This window comes from Sciurus carolinensis, chromosome X, assembly GCF_902686445.1.
Source record: "Sciurus carolinensis chromosome X, mSciCar1.2, whole genome shotgun sequence".
Classification (NCBI taxonomy): Eukaryota; Metazoa; Chordata; class Mammalia; order Rodentia; family Sciuridae; genus Sciurus; species Sciurus carolinensis.
In genome coordinates, this window is record NC_062232.1 from 112,185,754 (window position 1) to 112,209,595 (window position 23,842).

General features: G+C 41.5%; 1 protein-coding gene across 1 annotated transcript in view; it reads right to left on the bottom strand.

Annotated features, from left to right (window-relative positions):
* Positions 1 to 8,090: 8,090 nt before the first annotated feature.
* The window catches only part of Gpc4 (glypican 4), a 109,447-nt gene continuing 93,695 nt past the window's right edge, over positions 8,091 to 23,842 (bottom strand). Inside the window, exons 4-9 of the mRNA XM_047537152.1 lie at positions 17,427 to 17,592; positions 12,371 to 12,501; positions 12,135 to 12,281; positions 11,101 to 11,237; positions 10,273 to 10,448; positions 8,091 to 10,178 (exon numbers count right to left, since the gene is read on the bottom strand). Coding sequence (XP_047393108.1) covers positions 9,976 to 10,178; positions 10,273 to 10,448; positions 11,101 to 11,237; positions 12,135 to 12,281; positions 12,371 to 12,501; positions 17,427 to 17,592 — 960 coding nt within the window. The 3' untranslated portion in view covers positions 8,091 to 9,975. The remainder of the gene's footprint in view (positions 10,179 to 10,272; positions 10,449 to 11,100; positions 11,238 to 12,134; positions 12,282 to 12,370; positions 12,502 to 17,426; positions 17,593 to 23,842) is intronic.

A 23,842-nucleotide genomic window follows, 5' to 3' on the forward strand; every position in this document is an offset into this window, starting at 1 on the left:
TTGGTGGAAGGGATGGGGTAGGAGAATGAGTAATCGAGAGACAATCACCTGAGTTTCCTGCCTGCCTCCTAGGGAAGAGGCTTAGCATGTAGAATTCTTTTACCCTAGATGCATTGATAGAAAAGAATAGAAATGAGGAGGCTGAGGCAGGATTGTGAGTTCAAAGCCAGCCCCAGCAACATAGTGAGGCCCAAAGTAATTTAGTGAGACCCTGTCTCTAAATAAAATATATAAAAGGACTGGGGATGTGGCTCAGTGGTAAAGTACCCTGGGTTCAATCCCCTAATACCTTCCCCCACCCCCAAAAGAAAAAGAGTAGAAAGAGGTATGTGTTAGGGATAGAGGAAGGTGAACAGGCAGAATAAAGGGAACATTAGAAGTTTTTCCTGTTTGGAATGCCTAAATCAGAAGACATCATTATTAGAGATTTATACTCTTTTCTTGCCAGGAAGAACTAGGCTTCACACTCCCATCTGTTCATTTTCTAGAAAACCTCAGACATAAAGGTTTGATCTGAATCAGCCCTCCTGGTATCACTTGGCAATGACAGGTGCACACAGACAGGCTTTGCAGGCAGGTTGCATTCTAAGTGGTATCAGTCCAGAGCCCAGAGAAAGGTGCCAAGAGTACAGATGGGGCTATGGTCTGTCTCAGAGTCCCTGAAGCAAGAAGTTCCTTTCTGCCTAGGAACTCCACTAGTGTTGGTGAAATAGGTGAAGTAGGTCTGCCTGGGGGTGCTCAGTGGTCAGGTCTCAGAAATGCAGTCACCTCCACATCCAAAGGCCTGAGGGGCCATTATACCTGGTGAGCAAGGCACCATAAAATAGCCACTGCTCTGGGCAAAGCCCTATATTAAAGCACCTTGTGACACTCATGAAGGGCACACCTTACCTTGAAGCACCATTATCCTTCCAGGTCCCAAGGGTACTGTTCTATAGACGTTCCCAGAATATTCTCATAACAACTTTATTGCAGACAGTGCCAGAATTATCCCATTTAAGAGAAAATTCCAGAGAAGTTGTCAAACTGTTGCTTTGTAGTTTTCCAACTATGATCTAGGGTAGAAACCTGCCATAAGCCAACTGGGGCAGAGAGAGACAGAGCAAGCAGGCAGGACTCTACCCCTCCACCCCCTCATCAGAGTGGTTCCTTCTTAACTTGATTTAAACTAGGCCCATTCATCCCTCTAGCTCACTACCTAATGCCAGAAGAGCTTTCCCAACTCCTGTGCAATGCCAGGTCCCTGCAGGGTGGTATCGGAGGAAGCAGACTCCAGGAATCTCTCAAGAGGCAGGAGGCCAGAGCACAATAGGGTCTAGGATCTCTGGAATGTCTCTGGGGGCAGAACTGGTGTGGGGGAGCTGGAAGCAATGTTTGAAGATTTGGGGAAGAATGTGCATGTGGCTGGCCCAGAATTCAAAGGTATGATGGGGCAAGAGATTGGAAGGATCACTTTTAACATGTCTCACTGCATTCCAAACTTGAATGTCTGAAAGACACTCCTTGTGTTGAAATGAATTGTCTTCACCAGAAAGCTCCAAATCAGGATCATTCTGGGGAGGCTAGAGTGTGTGTGGTGTAAAGGGAGCTGAACCCCTTCAGATTGTACAGCATTGAGCACATCATCAAACCCAAGGATGACTCTTTTTTTTAATCCCTTTGTTGATTTAGTTTTTCTATGTGGTGCTGGGGATCGAACTCAGTGCCTCATGTGTGCTAGGCAAGTGCTCTACCACTGAGCCACAACCCCAGCCCCACAAGGACAACTCTTAATGCACCCTGTGCATCATGCCAGGTTCTGCTCAAGAATCTGCATTAGAACCTGCCCACTTGAATTTTTAGTGACCTAGCTTGGTTTTTAAGGGCATCAAATTCTAATCCCATCGTTCACAAGTTTTATACTAGAAAATCCTTCACTTCCGTCTTTTAAACACATATCCTTTCTTCCCCCTCATAATCCACACCCATCCCACTAAGCAAACCCAGACATTTAGCCCCACCTCCCCCCTTTCCCCCTACAATCCCAAAGCAGCCAGGGCTTTATCGACTGTGAGGCAACAGGTAACACCCAAAGAACAGGAAGAACTAGTGATGGGTCCTGCCTACAAGGAGCTCCAGAGACAATCCCCTTCTCCCTTTTCCATACTCACTGAAATCCTCCCCTTCTAGCTTGAGCCTTGCCTCCCTCAGGAAGTCATGGTGACCATTCCAGTGTGCACTGCCCAGTGTCCTCGACCTGCAGACCAGCTAAGAGCAAGTGCATTCACTGGCAGGTTTCCTGGGGAGCTTTGTCTCTCCAAGGACCTTATGGGCTTCCCAGGGGCAGAGACTCCATCTTACTTACCTTCCTTCTGATACCCCATGCAGAAACCAGGGTAAGACATGTGAGAAATCATAATACAGCCTCAAATTCCACACATCCTCAGTGCTAGCTAAAGACTGGCCTCTGTAGACGCTTCATCTTGTGTGTGTTTCACTGTGTCAAGGGTATAGGGCCTTCGAAGTCTTTGGTAGGAAATTCATTACAATTCTCCAAAAGGGAAATTGGTGGACAAACTATGCAATGTGGGTGATGCAAGGGTCCATCAGCCCTGGCTTACATGTAGGCCGATGGCTCAAGGAGCACGATGAGGCAGTCATTAATCCCAATGTCTTGACTACCCCTTCAGATGCTGCCTCCCACCCAATCCCACTCAGACTCTCCAGAGATTCTGTTCACCATCACCTGATCACCATCCACCTACAGGATCTTCGGTTTGCCCAGTCACCTAGCTCAGTACTCGCTGAGTAAGGCAGAACTTCTGTTTATTCAAAATGGATCATTTACTCTTCTAAGGGGCACACAGTCCTGATTCTATAGGTTGGAGATGCATGGACTGTTTCTCATTTCACACTAATGAGGTGGAGCCCTCTATTCCTGCTGCTCTATTCCTTTCTGCTCCTCCCTGGATCCAGTATGAAGGTGGAAGCCTAACACTGGAGTCCAGAATCTCCCGAGATCAGATCTTTGCCATTCTGTTTGGCACCTACTGCCTGATGGCAACGCTGGTACCTGTGTTCAGAAAACCAACAAAAGCACCTAGTTTCTTCTCTGGATAGGAAATGGCAAGTTAAATCTCTCCTCCCTAAAACACGGGAATGGTCTTTAGGTGTTGTCTCTTCTATTGCACACTAAAGCCAGCCCAGCAGAAACCTGTTTGTTAGACTCCCCAGCTAAGAGTAGTGCCTGTTCCTCTTCTTTTGCCCACTCTCTGACCCAAGTGTAGCTTTCAAGATGGGATCTTGTCAAGGGCCCTTTAAGAAGCCCAGATTGTTTCCTGCATCCCACTTATCCTGAGATGGAGCCCCAGCTGATTAAGCAGGTATGAATTTTCCCTACATAAACCATGGTGTTTTTCTCAGCAGATTGCATTTGCTTAATTATTAAGTGACATGAGCCTTCCCAGCACCGCAGCTGACAGAGTACCCCTGGGACCTTTCACATAGGGTCCAATGAGGTCGTCCTGGAGAGAGTGGACAGGATCACTTGAGTTGACATTGCTTCTTCAAGAACTGACATGCAGATGTCACTTAGGCCCCATGCATGATCAGCCCCAATCAGTTTTGAAGTTGACAGAGCAAGGAGCCACTGTGAGGTTAGAAACCCTTTCCATCATCAAGCTGTCTCCTGGTGGCCCTTGACTCCTTCACCTGGCCAGATTCAGGTCAGCCCAGTCAACCTGGGCCTTCCATGGCCACTAATCTGACCCTTCTTTAGGGCCAGGACAGCTGTACAGGTAGCAAACATGACAAGCCTTGTCTCTTTCAAATAATTCAGACAACATCGAATAACTTTGCAACCTTTCTCTCATCTATAAAATGGAGTGATTCCTACTCTGCGGGGTTGTATGAGATAATCAAAGTGGCCTGGCTCTAGTGCCGGGCACACAGTTCTTCTCAACCCACTTCTCATTCCAGATCTTACAGGTGAATAAACAACAAATAACTCAGAGTTCTTTGTTGTTTTCTTTTCACAATAAAATATGTCTAAATGACTGTTTATTGCTGCTGCCAGAGCTTGTTGTGAAGTATTCAGCACAGAAACAGCAGACTAAAAACCTTTTTCATTCCACTTTAAAAGAGGTAAGAGCAATGGCACGAAGGACTTTTAAACCCAAATGCAGTGAAAGAAGGTTGAGAAAATCAGCCACTGACAATGATTATGTCTTTGTGGACAACCTGGCACCAATATGCCCTGTACAGTGAGTCACCATCAATAGTAGGTTATAGTCAGCAAATCCTAGGCAGTGGTAAATCTAAGAAATTCTATTTGGGCTCTGGAATGCATTTTATGTGTGTGTATTTTTTTTCCTGGCAGACTTACCTTCCCAATTATGTTTGCCTTAGGCTATTATTAAAATTAGTCTGCATTCCCTAAGCGAACACCACTGACAGTTAGAGGGAGGCAGCCCGTAAGTGACAGGGTTAGGCCTACCTGGGACTGAGTGTCGGAAAATACACATCAAATAAATAAATGTATGTATGGAGGGTGCCTGTGTATTCACACACCCACAAAGATGCTTTTTAATACTAACACACAAAAAAGAAAGGATTAAGAAAACTATGGAGGAGTGAGGCACGGTGGCACACGCCTGTAATCCCCATGTCTCCGGTGGCTGAGGCAGGAGGATGGTGAGTTCAAAGCCAGCCTCAGCAACTTAGTGAGGCCCTAAGCAACTCAGTGAGACCCTGTCTCTAATAAAAATATTAAAGGGGGAGTGGAGACGTGGCTCAGTGGTTAAGCACCCTTGGGTTCAATCAGCAGTACCAAATAATAATAAAAGTAGTAATAATAATAATAAAAATAGTAATAATAATAATATGGAGGGACAAGGAAATTGTTACAAAAGGTTTCCCCAGAGACCAGAATCACACACCCTTCTTGGATCATCATACATGTGCCTTTATCTTTATTCTGGAACCATACTATTATCTTTCATCAGTTTTACCTGGTAGGATTGAAGCATGAAGATCTTTTTCTTTCCAACAACCCTGTGACTTTTTTTTCCCAAAATTTCTACCAGGGCTGGGATTGCAGCTCAATGGTAAGGCACTTGCTTAGCGTGTGTGAGGCAGTGGGTGAATAAAATAAATGTCCATCAACAACTAAAAAAAATTCTAAAAAAATTCTACCAGTTAAATGTCAAAAGAAGCCAGGTGCAGTGGGGCCCACCTATTGTCCCAGCTATTTCGGGAGGCTGAGGCAGGAAGACAACTTGAGCCCAGGATTCAAGACTAGCCTGGGCAATATGGAGACTGCATCTCAAAAAAGCAAAATATCAACAGTAGAGTGAAATGTGCATTTAATTCCACAGGTGGATGCACATGCTGAGAAAGGGACTTCTATATATTTTGTGGATTAGTGGTGAACCCAGAAGTCTCTTAAAACATTGATCCCCAAAATTCAGATTTACCTAAAAACTGAACTTGGTCCTTTTTGTTTTGATTTTGTTTGGTACTGGGGATTGAACCCAGACATTCTTCACCAACTCCCAGGCTTTTTTATTTTTTGAGACAGGGTTTCACTAAGTTGCATAGGCTGGTCTCAAACTTGTGATCCTCTTCTCTCAGTCTCCCAAGCCACTGGGATTATAGGCATGTACCACTGAGACCAGCTAAAAACTGAACTTGGGAAAATCACTTGCATATTCTAACAACTCATTGACCACTGGATAGGAAATTCACAGTCACCAAGATCTAATTACACATCTTCCTAATATTCTCATCTCCATTCTGTGTGGTGGCTGGTGCTCTTTTTAGGTATCCAGACTTGAGAAAGCAAGAAGGGTACTTTATCCTAGCCAGGTGTGGTGGTGCACTTGGGAGGCTGAGGCAGGAGGATCACAAGTTCAGCCTCAGCAACTAATTAAGACCCTGTATCAAAAAAAACGAAACAAAACAAAATGGGTTGGGGATGTGGCTCATTTGCGAGTGCACCTGGGTTCCATCCCCAGTACCACACACACACACACACACACACACACAAAGAGTACTTTGTGTTAAAAGAATCTGCCATACCCTCCAGGTCAGAACAGTTCCTCTGATCCATATCCAAGCATTACCAGTGGTTCTAATGTACTGTTTTAAGAGGATCTTCCCAATTGCTTTGGTCAATGTCTTCTTCCTCAACAACAAAAGGAAAATGAACTACAAAGACTGAACTAACAAAAAGAGGGCATTCCAACTTGCAGTCTGGGATTATAGTACCATAATTCCAAACTGCTCCTCATTCTGGTCAATGTTAGTTTCCTGAAAAACTACCTAGATTAATTTGGGCCAAAATACAGTAAAAATCAAATTGTGGTAACTTCAAGCAGTCAAGCTTTTAGAATAGAATTCAAAACTTACTGAACTATATGTCTGTATCTTTAGGGGTTCCTACTTCCAATATTTCTTTTTAACTAACCCAAAGAAATAGGACATGTGGTGCATAAAAGACTACCTTTTGTATAAAAGAGAAGAAAAATCAATATTGATATTTGCTTATAAATGCAAAAAGAAACTTTGAGAGATGACATACATAGGCAATTAATACATTTAGTTGGAATGTGGGGTAACTGGGTCAATGGGTACAGAAATGAAAGTCAAAGTAAGTACCTCTATGCATGTTTTGGCTTTTAAATCCTGTAAATATATTACCTAACTAAAACCTAAAGTAGACAAGTAAATATTTTACGCCATTTGCCTCACTGATGGACTAGAATTCCTATTGCCATGTTATCTTTCAGATATTTTTCAAGGGATTTTTTTCAAAAAGATTTTTAGAAGAATTTGGAGTTACAATGTAGAAAAACCTATATTCTTAAAGTACATCACAGAAAGGAGAGTTCCATTTTCCCCACTAAATTCTAAGTTAAAAGAATTTTCTCTCATTTTGAAAAAGGTAGGATGTTGTATTTTCACATTTGTTTAGCAGTGAGATCACACACACACACAGACAACCTCCTCTAGCACATACTGCTGTTACTACTACACTTTAGTAATTATGTAAATAGACAAATTCTGCTAACACCAAAGGGGAAGTACAATTTTGTATAGCACCATTGTACACCTACTTTAATTTTGGTTCTGTGATCACAAATGACAATTTTTACTCATGTAAACTGTTAGGTTTCTAACACTCTAAAAGTGCAAGTCAAATTCTTGCAGCTCTTTTTCTTTTATTAAAAAATAATAGGTGTTAGTGCTGGGACTATAGCTCAGTGGTAGAGAACCCGCCTAGCATGCATGGGCTCTGGGTTCCATCTCCAGTACCACAAAAAGGTGTTAATTACTATTTTAAAAATAAAACATAAATCTAAGAGTCATAAAATGTTTTTTTCCGAAGGTAAGAGTGGGTGAAGTGTTTGAAAGAAAAATAATTTATAAATGACTTTGTAAAACACAGCCCTTTCACATGCTATTAACTTTGGAAAAGTTAGGTCTTCTCCTAACAAGGCTTTTATTCTACCTCATACTCCAAACTCTTAAGGCTTTAAAACATTCAACTTGCCTTTATTCTTTTTGGGGGGGAGTGAGGGTAAGCCTGCCAGCTGGTTAGAAGCCAAGAGTTATCCAGTCAGACCTGAATGGAAAAATCTATGATTTGTTTATTTCATAGTTCAAGTTCAAAAGCAAGAGACAATTTAAATAATAAAAGGGTAACAGGAAAAAATGCACAGAAAGAAAACAAATCAGTAAGAGTCCAAAAGAACCTTCAAGAATATTTAATTCGGAAAATGTTATTGGTTTAGAGAACTTGACTGAAAGAAAACAGCTGGACAGAGTTCAAGGTTTTAAATTAAAAACAATCTAACAAGGTCTATGGGGATAACTCTTTGGGCCATATTTTGGAGACCAGATTCATTTCTACCAAGTAAAAGTAATAGCAGTCTAAGCTAAAAAGGAAATTCCTCACAACTGAGGTAGTTACTAAGTATCAGCACATTTTCCAAGTTCTCTCAAGGCAGCTTAGCTATTTACAATCTATTTTTCCTCATACATAAATGGAGTGCCTTTTCAATTTTATGTCCTCTGTGATTTCTTAGAAAAAAAACACTTATACACACCAGCCAGAATATGCCTATTTTATTAACATCATGCTTTAATAAATAACTGGCTACTTCTAATAAAATTAAGCCTCTGTTTACAACAGCCCCCAATATTTTATTTTGACCATTCTGCAGAATTTGGTGTAAAAAGTTGAATGAAATGTAGACCCTGAGCTATCAAGTAATTATGTTTCAATATAAAAATAGAGAATTACTCTTACAACTGAAGATTGAACAATAACACAAACGACTTCTCTGTGGGTTTTCGGTTCTGTAGAATTGCTTGGGATCTTAATGGCTGTCTAAAGCAGGAAGAGACTTGCAGAATTTCAGTCTTTCTGAAAGGGAACCCCTTTTAAAGTGATTTGTTACATTCTCATAGTTTTATGAGCTGTCATTTGGTAAGGACACAAGGAAAGGGGTCCTAAGGGGGCAAGGCAGTTGTCAGTCTTTGGCCTGGGACGACAGATATGGCCTTTGCCAGTTCACCCACATGGCTAAGGGTCACTGCTAAGATGTGGTCTTCTTAGCTCTAACTACTCCCATCCCTCCCCCACCCCACAAAAATAACATGAAAAAAATCTGGACACCTAGTTCTCTCCTGAGGGGGTTCCTTGGCTGGTATGGTGAGCACACAGCTGCAAACCATGACAAGTCCATGCTTTACTGATCAGAGGGGGCTGGGCAAGAAAAAAGGCTCAAATCAGACACCTTACACTCTTAAAAAATGGAATCCGGAAACAAATGCAAATACACATGCAGAGACAAAATCTTTGCTCGGGTGTTGACAGCCATTCCCTGAGCCCAGGCTGTACCCCAGTTCTGGCTAGCTCCCAGACAACTCCCTTATATAGCTGGGTTTGAAATTTGGATCATTCTGACAAAGGGGGGGGGGACACCAAATGAGACTGTTGGTCACTTACTGCTGCCCTTAGATAAAAAATTAAAGAGTGTCAGTGTGGACATGAAACGTGCACACAGTGGTTTGCTAACTGCCTGATTTAAAGAAAAATGGACTCCCCCACAAACCCAAGGATGAACGTGTGATGACCGGAACATCCTGAATGCCTTTTACCTTTCAAGGGAGACTACAGCAAGAATCTTTTTTTTTTTTTTTTAGATAGGCTACACTCTAGGTTTAAGAAGGTTCAAGAAACAGAGTGATGCATGGTCTTAACTTAAGCAAATCAACTCAACCAAAATGGGTAGTCTGCAGTCTCTTCCAACCACCTGCTATAAATGAAGAGTAACCTTCTCGTTGTACAGATGCTTGAATATAATCTGACAAGTGGCCCAGAAGCCCACTTGTGCCTTCACATTCTGTCCTAACTTAATAACAACAAAAATCCCCCAAATCACCTCCACTTCTCTCCAGATAAGGCAGCTAAAATAGCAGGGATAAATGGAACTTTTACTGCTTGTTGGGCTTTTTCTTTTAATAAGATAACATGATAAATAAAACCTGCTTCTGTACAGCTATTTAATATTTCAGAAATATGTACGTTACATGCCAAGAAATGACCCTGGTTTTCTTGTAAGAAACAAGGTGAGATTGTAATTGGGAAAAAAAAAAACCCACAAACAAAATGAGGAAAAAACAAACAAACAAACAATAGAGTGATAAAATCACAAATGCACAACTAACTACAGTTCTGTACCTACACTGTTAGCCACGTTTAACATGATTTTGGAGGAGCAGGAACCAACTTAACATAGAAGTCCCTTCTGCCCCCAAAACTGAATGAAAAAACAAAGTCAGCATTTTTTAAACCAGTGGCCACATAGTAAAAACTGTACATTGTTGTCCATTCATTTTAAAAAGCAAAGTCACTAGGATGGTATAAAAGTGATAAATGGTGCCTTTTAACTTTCTGATGATGAACACTTTTTTCTCAGAGTTTGAGAATTATCTCCACTCTCTCTGCATAAACAGGAACGAGATGCAGAAGATGAGGAGGAGGTAGAGCTGCGGCCCTGCACGGGCACCAGCACTGTCGGCCTTCTCGCTGCCACTCTTCCCAGCGTGGTCAGTGGCATTGTACTCAAACTCCGAAGGACACTGCTGATACTCACATCCACTTCCACTTCCTTCTCCACTGTTTTCGTCACCTGTGTTTATAAAAAGGAACAGAGATTTCATTCCACTTGTTCTCATCACAAGGCACGTGAGAGCAACGCAGGTTTTAAAACAGCAAAGGCTTACTGATATCAAAGAAGTCCACATCATTCCCATTGTAAGCATTCTTCATTTTACTAGTCATGACGCGAAGAGCCATAATTTGACGAAGAATCAGTGTGTCTTGTTTGCTGGTGTTAACCTGGACCTCTGGGTTATTGCCCTGGTTGGCTAATCCATTTCCTGTCACTGCAAACAGGTACCTGAAGTGAGAAACAACCCCATTAAGATGATCAGTAAAGCAAAAGATAAGAGACCAGGGAAGATTTCTGCCACATTCTAGTAGTTACACAGAGCACGATTAAGTGGAAGTTCTTCCTAATGAATTCTAATTTCTCTGTATCCTGTGCATATGTCTTCTTTCTCCAATTTGACCATGACCTTTTTCCAAAGGTGTCTTCTTTGTGGAGGTTGATGGGTCACAGTAAAGTACCTTCGGAATGGGTACTTATCTAAGTTACAGAGTGTGGGGAGGTGTGGGGGGGGGGAGGGAGAGGGGGCACCCAGGCCATCACTAAGAAAGAGAATGAGACCTTCTGAGAACTGGTACTTTATGAGGCCAGGCCACTGGGCATTAAATTTCCTTTTTTAAATAATGACACTAATTGGAACAGCCTAATACTAGAATATAACCACTGTCAAACTTTTGACCCAGTACTCTGTAAGTCACTGGGTGCCTTTCCAACACTTCTACTGCAAAGCCCATTTCGAAGAACATCTAGAAAGCTTCCATGCTATTGCTACCTACTGTGAACTGCTTCCTGATGCCTCCACCAAAAACTGGGACGCCCTTCTCGGAAGGTCACCCAGCCACCTAGGAAGAGGGGGCCTGCCATCCGCTCAATGGCGGCTCACCTGCTTTTGCCTTTCCCATTCCAGCAGTCGTCCTCATTGCCGTTTCCTGCAGCCATCCTCTCATCATTGCAAACATTGGTAGGGAGAGAGGACCAGAACTTCTTGGCTTGTTTCAGTTTCTCCTTGACATCAGTAACCTAATCAGGAACATTAAAAAAGACCTCTGGAAAACCACACGAATCTCCCTACAGATGTGCCTTTTGATTTTCCTAAGTATCTCTGAGTGATAGGCAATTCATTTTCCACTGTAGTCAGAAGGAAAATACGCAGATCGAATTTAGAGGTTTAAGTACAGAATCACACAAAGGAATTAATTTTTGAAATGCAAACTCTGAAATTTCAGAGTTGCCTAGAGCTACTATCTACTCTACCTCCTGACTTCTCTCTGAGGCCCACCATGGCCTGTGCTCTGTAGATACAACAAGAATGCATAGTTTCTTCGCCCACGGATTGTATAGTCATGGTCAAGCTACTGTATTATCCACTCTGGGAAACTTGCCTGCTAGTGCTTTTCCTCCCCGCCCACCACTATCTCCTCAGGCTCTCCACTGTGTGTTCCCTCCTTCTACTATTTTAACACTCTCTTACATTTTTATAGCACATTGCTCTGTATAAAGCAATTTTCCTATATTCTACTACTCTTTTCCCACCATAGCATTTACCATATATCACCTTATGTTAGGAAGCCTGGTCCATCTGCCTCTCTCCCTTTGTTGGAGACTCTTAAGAAAAAAGGACTTTTCTTATTCCTCTGAGCCTCCCTGTGTGTAGCCTAGTGATAGGCACATAGTAGATACTCAGTAAATAAATACATAGTAAAACTAAAGGGAAGTTTTGAGATGAGACTTATTGCATCCCATTCCCTTGACTGTATAGGAACTTTCTGAGCTAGAAAATACCATCGTCATACAATTTGCTTGAAAAGTTACACCTGAAAGACCCCTGTTTGTAAGCCTTCCAAATAAAAATTCATTTTGAGCAAATGTTCTCAGTTCTTTGTCATTAAACATGGCCATTCCTGCCAAAGCACTCACCAGTCGGTCCAAACTAGTGCCAGCAGCTGTGGTTGGGCGTTCCTCGGGATGATATGGTCTGAAGCGAGCACTGAAGGCACTTTCAGAGATGGAACGAGAAATTCGTCCAGCTGGGAGTGGCTTGGGGGGTCCACATCCCTGGAAAACCTGCACAGGAGTAGGAGTAGTCACATTAGGGAAGTCACACAGAAGTACTGGGGAACCTCCAGCTCTCCTCAGTATCCTGCCTTCATTACCTTCTGAGACACCTGCACACTATTCTCCTGCATGTTCATTATAGCATCAGAAATCTTCACATCGATGGGATCCATGACCGACTCAATGTTGAAAGGACCCTCCAGCCTCTCTGCCACCATCAGCATGGCATCTAGTTAAGAGATGTGGGGAACAGCCAGGATAAAAAGTAAATCATTAGTTCAGCCTTGGGTGATACATCTGATAATATTCCTGCCTGTGTTTCTTGCATAGGGTTGGTGGGGAGTCACTCATCATGATTAATTCTTGCTTTTACATCTATTTCTACACCAAACTGTGTTTAGTCATTAAGTATCACTAGCTCCCTAAAGTGTGGAACGGCCAGATGAATGCTTTGTTCTACAGTAAGGGAACCCAATCAGGAATCTTCCATTATACTGATTATTCATTCCTTCGAGTGTCAGCAGCTGTCCCTATAAGGCTCTGAGCTAGCACCCAGTTCACAAACCTAAGGCCTGAGGCAGAATGACATGCCACTTCTCCCAGAGACTTCCCTAGGATCTTTTCATTTCAGGTTCCTTATATGAGAGATGAAAATGAAAATCAGTTAAAATCCTGGTGGTACCAATTCTTTTCTTTCATTTTTTTAAATGAAACCTTTCAAACCCTTGAGTACATAGTTGGAAAAATAAAAATGAAAGTGTTCTAGGCATTCTAACAAACTTTCAAATAATGAAACTTTGAATAATGCAATTTTTCTGTTAAGATAAATTTCCTTTTTCAAATAAGGGCCTCAATTTATTTTAGAGTAAAATATGTACCTCTTTTTTATTCAAGTGAAAAGACAACACAAGAGACAGTACACAAAAATTGTGTGCTCATAATGTATATCTCCAATTACTTACAAGTCACTTTTAAGTTTTGGAACAGTCTAACATATTCTAGGAAACATTAAAATCCCTTGAACAAATTAACTGTACTTGTTTCCTTGACGTATGTGTTTGTTGGGATTAAGAGGACTAGTGTTATTACTGATACCCGTTTGGGCAAAATTAGAAGAACATGGAAATGAAACCCCCAAAAGAGAAAAAGGACACTTCATTAATGACAAGTAGCAGACTTTTAAACTAGATTTTCCACTTTGACACTCTGGTGCTGAATGCATGGCAAGAAAAATAATGTTAGACCCCCATGATCCCCTGCCTTCGTGTAGTCCAAGGTCAACTACTAGAAAGAAGGGCTACTTTCCAAAAGATTGTGTGTCCTTCTCCACTGCAGCCCCAGCTGAGCTTCTTCTTGAGCTTTCTAGTGGAAAGGAGTTTAAGCATCAGCACACCGATGAACCCAAATTTGGTCATCAACCTTTCCACCTTTCACCTAGATCAAATGCTACACAGCATTTTAAAGTGTGAGCTCATTTCTCTAAACTACAATTCTGATGTCACAAACAACAAATAAATTTCCATGAAATGCATTTTTTAAAAAGTAATAACAAATGAAGTTTCAAATGGCATTGTGGTAAGCGCCAATAAAGTGACGCTTCTAACCTCGAAGTAAAGGCTGACAGCATGAATATACCATTGTGCTAGAGGAGAGAAAAATGCTTTTGATGTACGAGCAAAAGGAGACTTTTGTAAACAAGTGGAGCACAACTTAAATGTGTTCATCATTGTCAAACATCAGGGCTGCCACGTACAGAAAGCACATTCTTTCATAAGCCAAGAAGAAATCGCTGGCTCCAAATAAAAATATTATGAATAGACAGATAATAAACATCCAAAATGCAGAGGTTTAAACAAGAAAAAACAGGGCATTTGGTAACCACTTGTTCCCCTAGTGGCGAGAAAAGGCCAGATCACTAATGTGTTTGTGAAAGACTGAAAGGAAACATAAACCCCAATTCTTCTGGCTGTTTGGTGTCTTTGTAAACTCTGAGCCTGCCGGCCATACACAAGGGCCTGGGAATGGAGAGTGAAGCCGAGCCTTTGTTGGGGCCGGTGCCATGGCGTCGTGTGTTGCGCAGCTGAAGAATGCGACTCAGGACGCGTTCTGCCTGCACCCCACAGCCCGGGAGCCAAAGCTGCCGCTAACCCCTGCGGGAAGTCACGATTGGCTATCAATCGACTCTTCCGTAACAGCAACCAGCCCTTATAAGAAGCCCCAAGAGAAATTCAAAGATGTTTAGCTTGGTGTTTTGGTTTTCTTCTGGTTGATATAAGCCACAGGTCTCTTATTTGTGGGATATCCAACTGGCTCCTGCCTCCTGCCAAGAACTGGCTGGTGTCCCTGCCAGCAACCCCGATACTAAATTCCCACTGGCAGCAACATGTGACACTAATAGTGTTGTCTATGAGTCCAATGAATGTAACGCTGCTCCAGTACCTGATGGAGAACAAGCTGCACCCAAGAGTAATCTGTGATTCTCTACGAATGGATTGTTTGTTGTTGCAGGTTGGCGGGGGCAGGCATTTGGTTTAGTTTTCAAACTGAAGGTTTCAGGTGAGTCCAAGGTGTTTCAACTATTTGGATCCATCTTGATAAAGACTGCCAAGACCTTCACATTTACTACAGAGTCACAGTTCATGGCAATATGCAGATGCAATTGGGAGGACAGAGCAGGCATGGCAGTGAGGAGGCGGACTTGGAAAATCCTTCCTTAGTTTTCTAAAGGGTCTAGTCCAACTGCAGGGTTGTGGTGCTCAGCATACTGGCATTGAGTTGCTGCCACCCCCCCACACTCTGCCCTGCAACAAAGCATCCCCTTCTCACTAGGGAAAACAATTCCTTTTGCATTGTACTGCCAATAATCAGAAACCCACATCTTCAGCCTCCTGACCTGACTGGAAGAACAAAAGGCAGTTTCCCGACTTAACTCCAAGATCTGATTTAAAGAAGGGGTGAAAAAAGCCCTTGACCATTCATTAACTGCAGTCATTTAAAGGGGAAAGAAAGATTCCTTGCAGGGGCGGGGGAAGGAAGAAGACAAGGAAAAAGAGAATTTACAGCAGAGGCATGTAAATTGGGACTGAATCCTACAACCTCAGAGCAGATTAATTAAACCCTTGTTAAAAATTAATGAAAAAGCATTAGAGATTAATAATGTCTATTACTCTTGGCCTTTTATATCAGCTTATTAGAAATAAAGACTAGTATGCCCATTAAAAATGAAGTTTAAATACAATTACATACCTCATCCCTCCAAAATGTACCATTTGAAATGACTGGGGAAAATTGATTCAGAAATTCCATCCATTTCCACTTGGGTTTAATTGTACTTCTTCAAGATAACACATGTGCTTTTTAAAATACACTACAATAACATCAGCAACTTAAGGCCTCCTTGTTTTAGAGTAACTGGCTGAAAACATTAATTACGAAGCCAGAGTATGGTTCTGATTTGATATGGATTTGTGAACTCTTAGAAAAATATTCAGAAGAATTTGTATTTTAATACAAGGATATGAGGATTTTTGTGACAGCTGTGGCTGGACATGACAGAATAATAGAACAGTATGAGGGAAATTCCCCTCCGTACCCCATACCAGATGTGTGTGTGTGTGTGTGTATATATATATATATAGGAAATTAGCAAAGCTGGGTCACTATTGACATACAGCAGTTTGTACTGTATGGCAAATTCTACTCCTTTTCCCAGAGAAACAGATGATTATAGGGAAAAGTGGAAAGGCTTACCAACTTTCTCTATAAACCCAGTTTAGCAAAAGTGAACTGAAAACCTGACATTTTGGTGTGGGGATAGGGTGGGATGGGCAGTGCTGGTGTGGGGGGGCAGCAACTTTACATCTGGAAATGCCATGGGCTATTATTTTCATGAGAAATATTTTGAAGCAACAATTTCTCCCCTGGCTTCATTCTGGGCATGATGTGCTATTTGTTCCCGTGTGTATTTGCTGGTCTTATGCTTTCCCTTTCATGGGATTCTGCTTTTCTGTGTGTAGAAGATTTTTTTTTTTCAGGTCTTCCAGCTTTGAGCTATTTAGGCTACAATTGTGCTGAAGTGTTTAATATTCACATCTTTTTTTTTCCTGTGTCACTGTTCTCAAGAATCTGTTGGAGCCAATTTATTGATGCACTTTCAAACAGAGTTAATATGGTAATTAGCTCTCATGCAGACTAAAAAGCATTCCCTAACCATAACCCCCCAACCAAAAAAAAAAAAAAAAAGCCAGTAAACTGCACACATGTTCCCATAAGGACAAATAACTAAAAAGTAGGTGCCTATAAGACAATCAAATTCTGCAATTATGCAAATGTGACCTGGGGGTGGAAAATGAGTTTGTTTTGGGGAGGTGTTAGTATGTGTGGAAGGTCCTACTAACACACAGCACTAGGAGTTCAGCACTGTCGCTGATGTTTCAGGGCTAACAGGCAATAAGTAGGCATCAAGGTAGTTGATGGCTGGCTATTTCAATTGTGCTTATTTTGTCTTCCCATCAAATCATAATTAGCCATTTCAGGAATTGGCCACTGTTGAATGTTGTCTAGGTTCTAAGTAACGGTTTCCCAGATGGAAAGTCTATGCAGGAACACTCGTTTCTTAAATCGTCCGGGCAAAAGTCCTTCCATTCTCACCAGAGCAGTCTACTATGGCTAAATTCCCTATAGAAACAAAACCTTTAAATTTTCATAATCATAATTCTCTTGATCCAAAGAACAAGTGAGCACTGGGCAAATTTTAGGAGATTTGTTTGCAGTGTGACAGACAGACCATTTGAAAAGTCACTTGCGGCTCTGAGAGGGCTGTATACCATCATTTACATAGATACAAACCTATGATAAATAAGTAAAACTCATCTTTAGGCAGAAAATACCAAAAAAGCACTTTCTCATTAAAAATTGGTATTCACTGTATCTAATGTCTTGAGAAATGCCACCAATGGCTCAAGGGAACTTTTATTTGAAGTATGATTTTTACTATCCTCAACATACTGAGCACAGCATGGTCAGGAATCTGGCAAACCCTTAAACAGCTAACACTAAAATGAATAGAAATTTCACAGCTGGCAATTACAACATTCTTCATGGCCAGAAGTGGAGCCATTTCCAGCAACACAAATACACTGATCACTTGCTCACCTATGAAATTGTTCCACTCGATATCAAGATCCCCTTGGTTAGCCAAACAGCCTCTCATGATGTTTGAGCAGTAGTTGTAACATGGTTTCACAGTCACGAGACCCTGGCAGTGGGAGCAGTAGATCATCTTCAACAGGGCGTGGGTACACTGTGCTGTGGGGTTTACCTAATGTGCAAGAAGAAAGTCAGTAGAGGGGTGGGTTAAAATAGTCATAGAAGAAATTGCAAGTCTAGCCAAGTGACATTGAAGCCTTGGCCATGAATTTCATTTATGGATATGATCACAATTAGCAGGCCTGGACTACCTCCAATGAAGTGAATGAGATTGAGATCAGATAAATGGAAGATCTGTGCTGAAAAGTGGAAGAGGGAGGTGGGGAACATCACACCACCTTCAGCAACCAAGCTGCATATTATCTCCCACTCTATAAATGACCAGTACCCCCTGATCCCCTCCTTCCTGTTTCCCAATCTCTCATACACACACACTCTCCATACTCATTTTCAATTGCTCAATTACTTCAAAGTTCTTTTATAAATAACCTTCCAGAATCAACCATGAGACACAGTCATGGAGGTGACCTTCTATGGCCACTACGATCATTACTGGTCTTTGCCAGACTGGAACACAGGCACATCTTTACAAACACATTGACTCTAAGACTACCCTTTAAACCTTGACCCCATAAGTAGGACTGATTGAAAAGGGTACAATGTGTGTACTGTTTTATGTCAAACGCTGTGCAGAAGGCAAAGGTAATGTATTCTACAAGGCAGATTGTGAGTAACTTTAAACTTGGGAGTATGTGAAGGCCTTCCAGGGTTGGGAGCAACAGAGCATGAAGTGCTCAGGGAACAGCTGACAGATGAGGTGAGGCTTCTGTTAAATTTTGAAGAAGGGGTTGGATTTAAGTGGAGAAGAAGCAAAGGGAGATCTTTTCAGATGGGGACAACAAAATGAATGAAAGCCATTAGAGAGTGCACTGGGCATATCGTGGAATTTCAGAACAGGGTTGAGAAATTTGGGGAAGTAATGTTGAATGCATAGTGTATGTGGCCAGAATTCAGAGGGGCCTGAACATCAGGCAGAAACTGAAACACCATATGGCAGCACACAGGGCGACTCAAAGTTTGTCAAGGAGGGATGCAGCATGGATGAAAACAGTAGTGAAGTCAGAATGTCCTAGCCACTCTCTGCACAGAAATGGGACTTGGTCCCATCTTTCTCATTGTAGAAGATGAAATTGTCTTGGGCACAGAAGATTCCATCCCATTCCCACTTGTTTCCATCAATGCTTAGAAAGGATCATGGCTAGGTATCCCAGGCTGGCAGCCGACTGAAAGTTCCTGCCTTACCCTTTCTGTCCCTCTCTCCTGCTTGTCAGAGATTAGTGCAGTCTTCCCTATTCATATCAACCAGTTTTGCAAAGTCTTTTAGAAGCAGATACCACCTCAGGGAACAGATGCTGGGATACAGGGTAACTGACAATGTACTTCACTTACTCTGCTGTGTTACTTTGGATACCTCTTATCAACAGTGCCCTTAGGAACAGGAACAGGGGATTATCAACAGTGCCCTTAGGAACAGGAACAGGGGATTAGTACTGTCAGGAGAAAAACTTAACATTGTGAGGTTCCTATCTGGTACACACACATCGCACACACACACACACACACACACACACACACACACACATACCCCTCCCACATCCCAAATAGAACTCTAGCCTAAAAAAAGGAAATACATAAAACAACAAGATGGTAATTGTATACACTAAGGTCAACATTCTCTACAAAGAATTAGGACTTTTCCATAGTTTTTATTTTTGGGGGGGAGGGGGTGGGCAGTACCAGGGATTGAACTCAGGGTCACTCAACAACTGAGGCATATCCCTAGTCCTATTTTGTATTTTATTTAGACACAGGGTCTCACTGAGTTGCCTAGTGCCTCACTTTTGCTGAAGCTGGCTTTGAACTCGCAATCCTCCTGCCTCAGCCTCCCAAGCCGCTGGGATTACAGGCATGAACCACCAAGCCTGGCTGGACTTTTCCATAGTTTTAACCAGTCCTAAATGTTTTCCTAGGAATTAAATTAGTTCTTTTAGCTATGTATTAATGTACAGTAAAATGGTGGCTAACCAATACCTTGGAGGAATGGCCCTCTGGATAAACAGATTTTCTGGATAGGTAAAAGTTCATGCCTTTAAAGTCACAGATTGTTAGGACTTTGATACTTGTCCACCTCTCATTTTACAGATGAGCAAACAGGCCTCAAGAAGAGAGGTGGCCAGAGAATCACAGGATCACAGGCAGAGGCCTTAAAGATCACTGTATGCTCTGCTCACATTTAAAAGATAAGAAAACTGAAGCCAAAGACTTGCTGACAGTCACCCTGCTACATTTGATTCCAGTACTGCATCTTATCAAACTTTTGTGACAAAAAGATTTCCCAGATGTATCACATTTCCCTGCCTTCTTAAACAGAAGATAGGAAACTCTATTCTTAGGCATTGGTTATTTTCCTATTTTAGCTGGGGTCCACATTGGTGACTCTGTTAAATGACTGGATCTTAAGAGAGGTGAAGAGTTGTATAGATGACTATGAAAAATCATGCAATGGCACTTGGCATTGTTGACTGTAATGCTTAAGAGCAGACAATGCCCTGGTAAGAAGAAATGTAAAGAGCTAAGTGTCAACAAATAGTTACAGAGCACTACTCTGTGCCAGCGATTATTCTGCAATGTATCTGTGTTAGGTAGTAAGGCAAGTAAGAATTTCTGTGTTGAGATATGAAATCTGTTCTACAAAACACAAAGTACCATGGGCCTTTAGGAAAGGAGCAAAAATTTTAAACTCAAGGGAGTCATATTTGAGAAACATTTTGTTTTCAAACAAATCCTTTTTCCATTCCTCTTGTTTTCTGGCATGGGGAGTAGGAGGTAAGCAACTCTAGAAAGTAATGCAGTGTATTCAGTTACAAGTTACATCATATATGCAGTAGATATCGCAGTACCCTCCACTCTAACAGGCTGATGAAGGTTTCAGTTCGAAAATCAGAAAGAAAGTGAAATGATATAGTAGAGTTTTATTAAAGGAAGATTATTGAAGCTGGGTTTGGTGGAATTTTTCCATTTCATTCATTGTGGGGATGGATAATGGTGATGGAACCTGGGGTACTTAACCACTGAGCCACATCCCCGCCCTTTTTATTTTTTATTTAGAGACAGGGTCTCACTAAGTTGCTTAGGGCCTCACTAAGCTGCTGAGGCTGGCCTCGAAATTGAGATCCTCCTGCCTCAGCCTCCTAAGCTGCTGAGATTACAGGTGAGTGCCATTCCACCTGGCTCCATTTCATTCTTTGATTTTGTACTGACTCATGTTCTACTTGTCATTTGTTGTGTAACTACTAAAAAAGATCACAAGGAACTTGGCTATAATATGCTGTGGGAACACCAAATAATACCAGAACTGAAAAGAGAAATGGAGAAGTTATAAGAAAACTGGGATGCGAAAGAACATATAAACTACCAAAGTTAGAGAAAATCAGTCTTTTGTCTCACAACCACTAATCAGGTCACCATGCATGAAGGGAATTCAGGACCCAGGAAGCAAATCCCATGTGTCGAATGAAGTCTCAATATACAGGGAATGCTCCTACCCCTAACACTGGGGATTGAACCCAGGGGTGCTTAACCACTAAACCACATTCCCAGCTCTTTTTATTTTTTTTAAATTTGAAGACAGGGTCTTGCTTAGTTGCTGAAGCCTCAAACGTGTCATCTTCATCATGCCTTAGCCTCCTGAGTAGCTAGGATTATACCATACTTGGCCAAAGAGAAGACATAATTTTTTTTTAATTTTTACTTTTTATTAGTTTATTATAATTATGCCTAATAGTGGGGTTCACTCTTACAGATTCATACATGCACAGAATTTGCTCCATTTCATTCCCCAGTAAGGAGGATTTGAAAACAGTCATGAAGTCAGGTACAGTAGTGTCTGCCTGTAAGACCAGTGATTCAGAAAACTGAAAAAGGAGGATGAAAAATTCAAAGCCAGCCTCAGCAACTTAGTGAGGCCCTGTCTCAAAAAAAAAAAAAAAGTAAAAAATAAAAAGGGTTGGAGATGAGGCTGAGTGGTGGAGCACACCTCAGTTCAATTCCCAGTACCAATCAAATCAATCCAAAGAAAAAACAGTCAGAAGACCTAAAGAAAAGAGGAGTCTTGCGAGGCCTCATCCCCTCAGAAGGAGGGTCAATAATGCCAGCACTTCAGGACGTGGAGCCCCACCCTCACTGACCTGACCATGCTCACGATGGTCAGAGTGTCAAAGGCTAGTTCTACCTCCTGACTGTGTGTCTGCCCAGTGGGTAAACCAAATGGCTGCCTCTCTTTTGGATTCTTCAATGGCTTCTTAGTAAGAAGCAATGTAGGTTATAAAACAACCACAGATGTGCCAACCACCATAGAGAAGAAAGAGCCAGATAATGGGATATGGTATTATAATTTAAATTACCTTGGAATTTCTGGCAAATATCCAAGGCTTCTTGATCCAGGGATGGCTCTTGCTGTCACATGCTGATATACCACATACTGCTGGGTATTCCTATGTAGGTTCTCAGTCGTCTCTCCACACTCCCAGGGACATGTTTCACCCATAAGCAAATACAACCCATGTGGACCAAGTCATACTTTGTTCTGCGGCTTTATTCATTTTGAATAGAAATTCAAGTTCATTCTCATTCTATTCCCTAGTAACCATCAAAATCAATTACTTCCTTTGGGTCCCTCAAAACTTATTTACTGAAGTAGATTTACTTTGGAAGACCAACGGCCAAGTAGTAGATGATGCCACATAGGGATTAACAAAATGGTAACTATACTCCAAGGTATCCTTTGATCCAAAAGTATGCATTTGTCCTGGATGGCATGGCATGCCACTTAAAACATGCAATTTGGTTGTTACTCTGGGGCATGGTTCTTTTTTAAAAAATATTCTTTTAGTTGTTGATGGACCTCTATTTTATTTATTTATATGTGGTGCTGAGAATCAAACCCAGTGCCTCACACATGCTAGGCAAGTGCTCTACCACTGAGTCACAACCCCAGCCCTGGGGTATGGCTCTTAACTAACATTTGATGTGCTTTTCTTTTATTTAGAAGGGTCCACTGAGTCCACATGTCAGTAACTTCCAGAATCCTTAAGGCTGGGGATTATGACTGCCTTTTACAAAAGCCATGTTTTTCAGGCTTCTCTTAGAGATTTAATAGTTATTTCTCAAAATCATATGAAGAAAGAACCAGAAAAGAAGAACTTTATACTCTTGCCCTGCCCCACTTTCAACAAAAAGAATGGCCTAATGCTCTCAGAGAGAAAATGCTTACATAGCTTTCCTAGTTTTGTGGCTATGAGGCTCTTGATACCAAGATTCAAGAGAAAAAATGTGTTTTCTGAGAGTTACTACTGATAGTTTTTTGGGATTTTATTGATTTACAGGGTACCATTATAGAGTACTTAGTATGTGTCAGGTTCTTTTATTAGGACCTCACATGTATTAATCTATCTAAGCCTCAAAATAATATCATGAGGCATTTATCATCTCATTTCAAAATGAATCAGAGGAAGGCTTAATGAAATTGAAGGACTCATATGAGGTCTTCCAGTAAATGGTGGAGCCATGATTGAAACCAAGGAGTTTGGTTTCAGAGTATGTGTCCTTAACCTTCTCGAGTTGTGTCAAGTTTTATTTGTTTTTTGTTTTGCTTCTGTAGAGCTAAGGACTGAAATTAGGATCTCACATGCACCAGAGAAGAACTCTATCACTGACTTACACACCCTCAGGCCCCTTGATGTGTGTCTAAATGGCTTTTTTTGAGTGTAGACTGTAGGAAGCTTGAGGGCAACACTTGGGTTTGGTCCCTCTCCACAGCTCCCAGACCTAGTATAGTATTTCCACACACAGTGACCACTTAGCTATAGGGCTGGATGCTTTCTAGTGATAATTTGTAGTTTTCAGAGTTTACTGACCAAATGAACAGTTTTTATGTTGGAGGGCAATTTAGGATATACCTGCTCTACATGGAGCAATACTCACCAGACATTTGGATGAGAGGACAAATTGTTTAATAAAATAATAATGACTTACTAAGTCCCAGTGCTATGCCTTTAGAGCTGCTCAATGTGCTATAGAGTGAGGAAAAATATACAATTATAGTGTGCTACAAACCAGCCCTTGCTCACAAAGAACTCAAAGGTTCAAGAAAACACTGCAGGACATGGAGAGAAAAGAGCTCCCTTGAACAAAACAAACTGGAAAACAATTCATATTTTACCAAAGTTCTAAAATTTTGAATGAACTGCAGCTAAGTGTAGCAGAGATTATCAATTCCTACTAAAATGCAGAACCTCATTTAC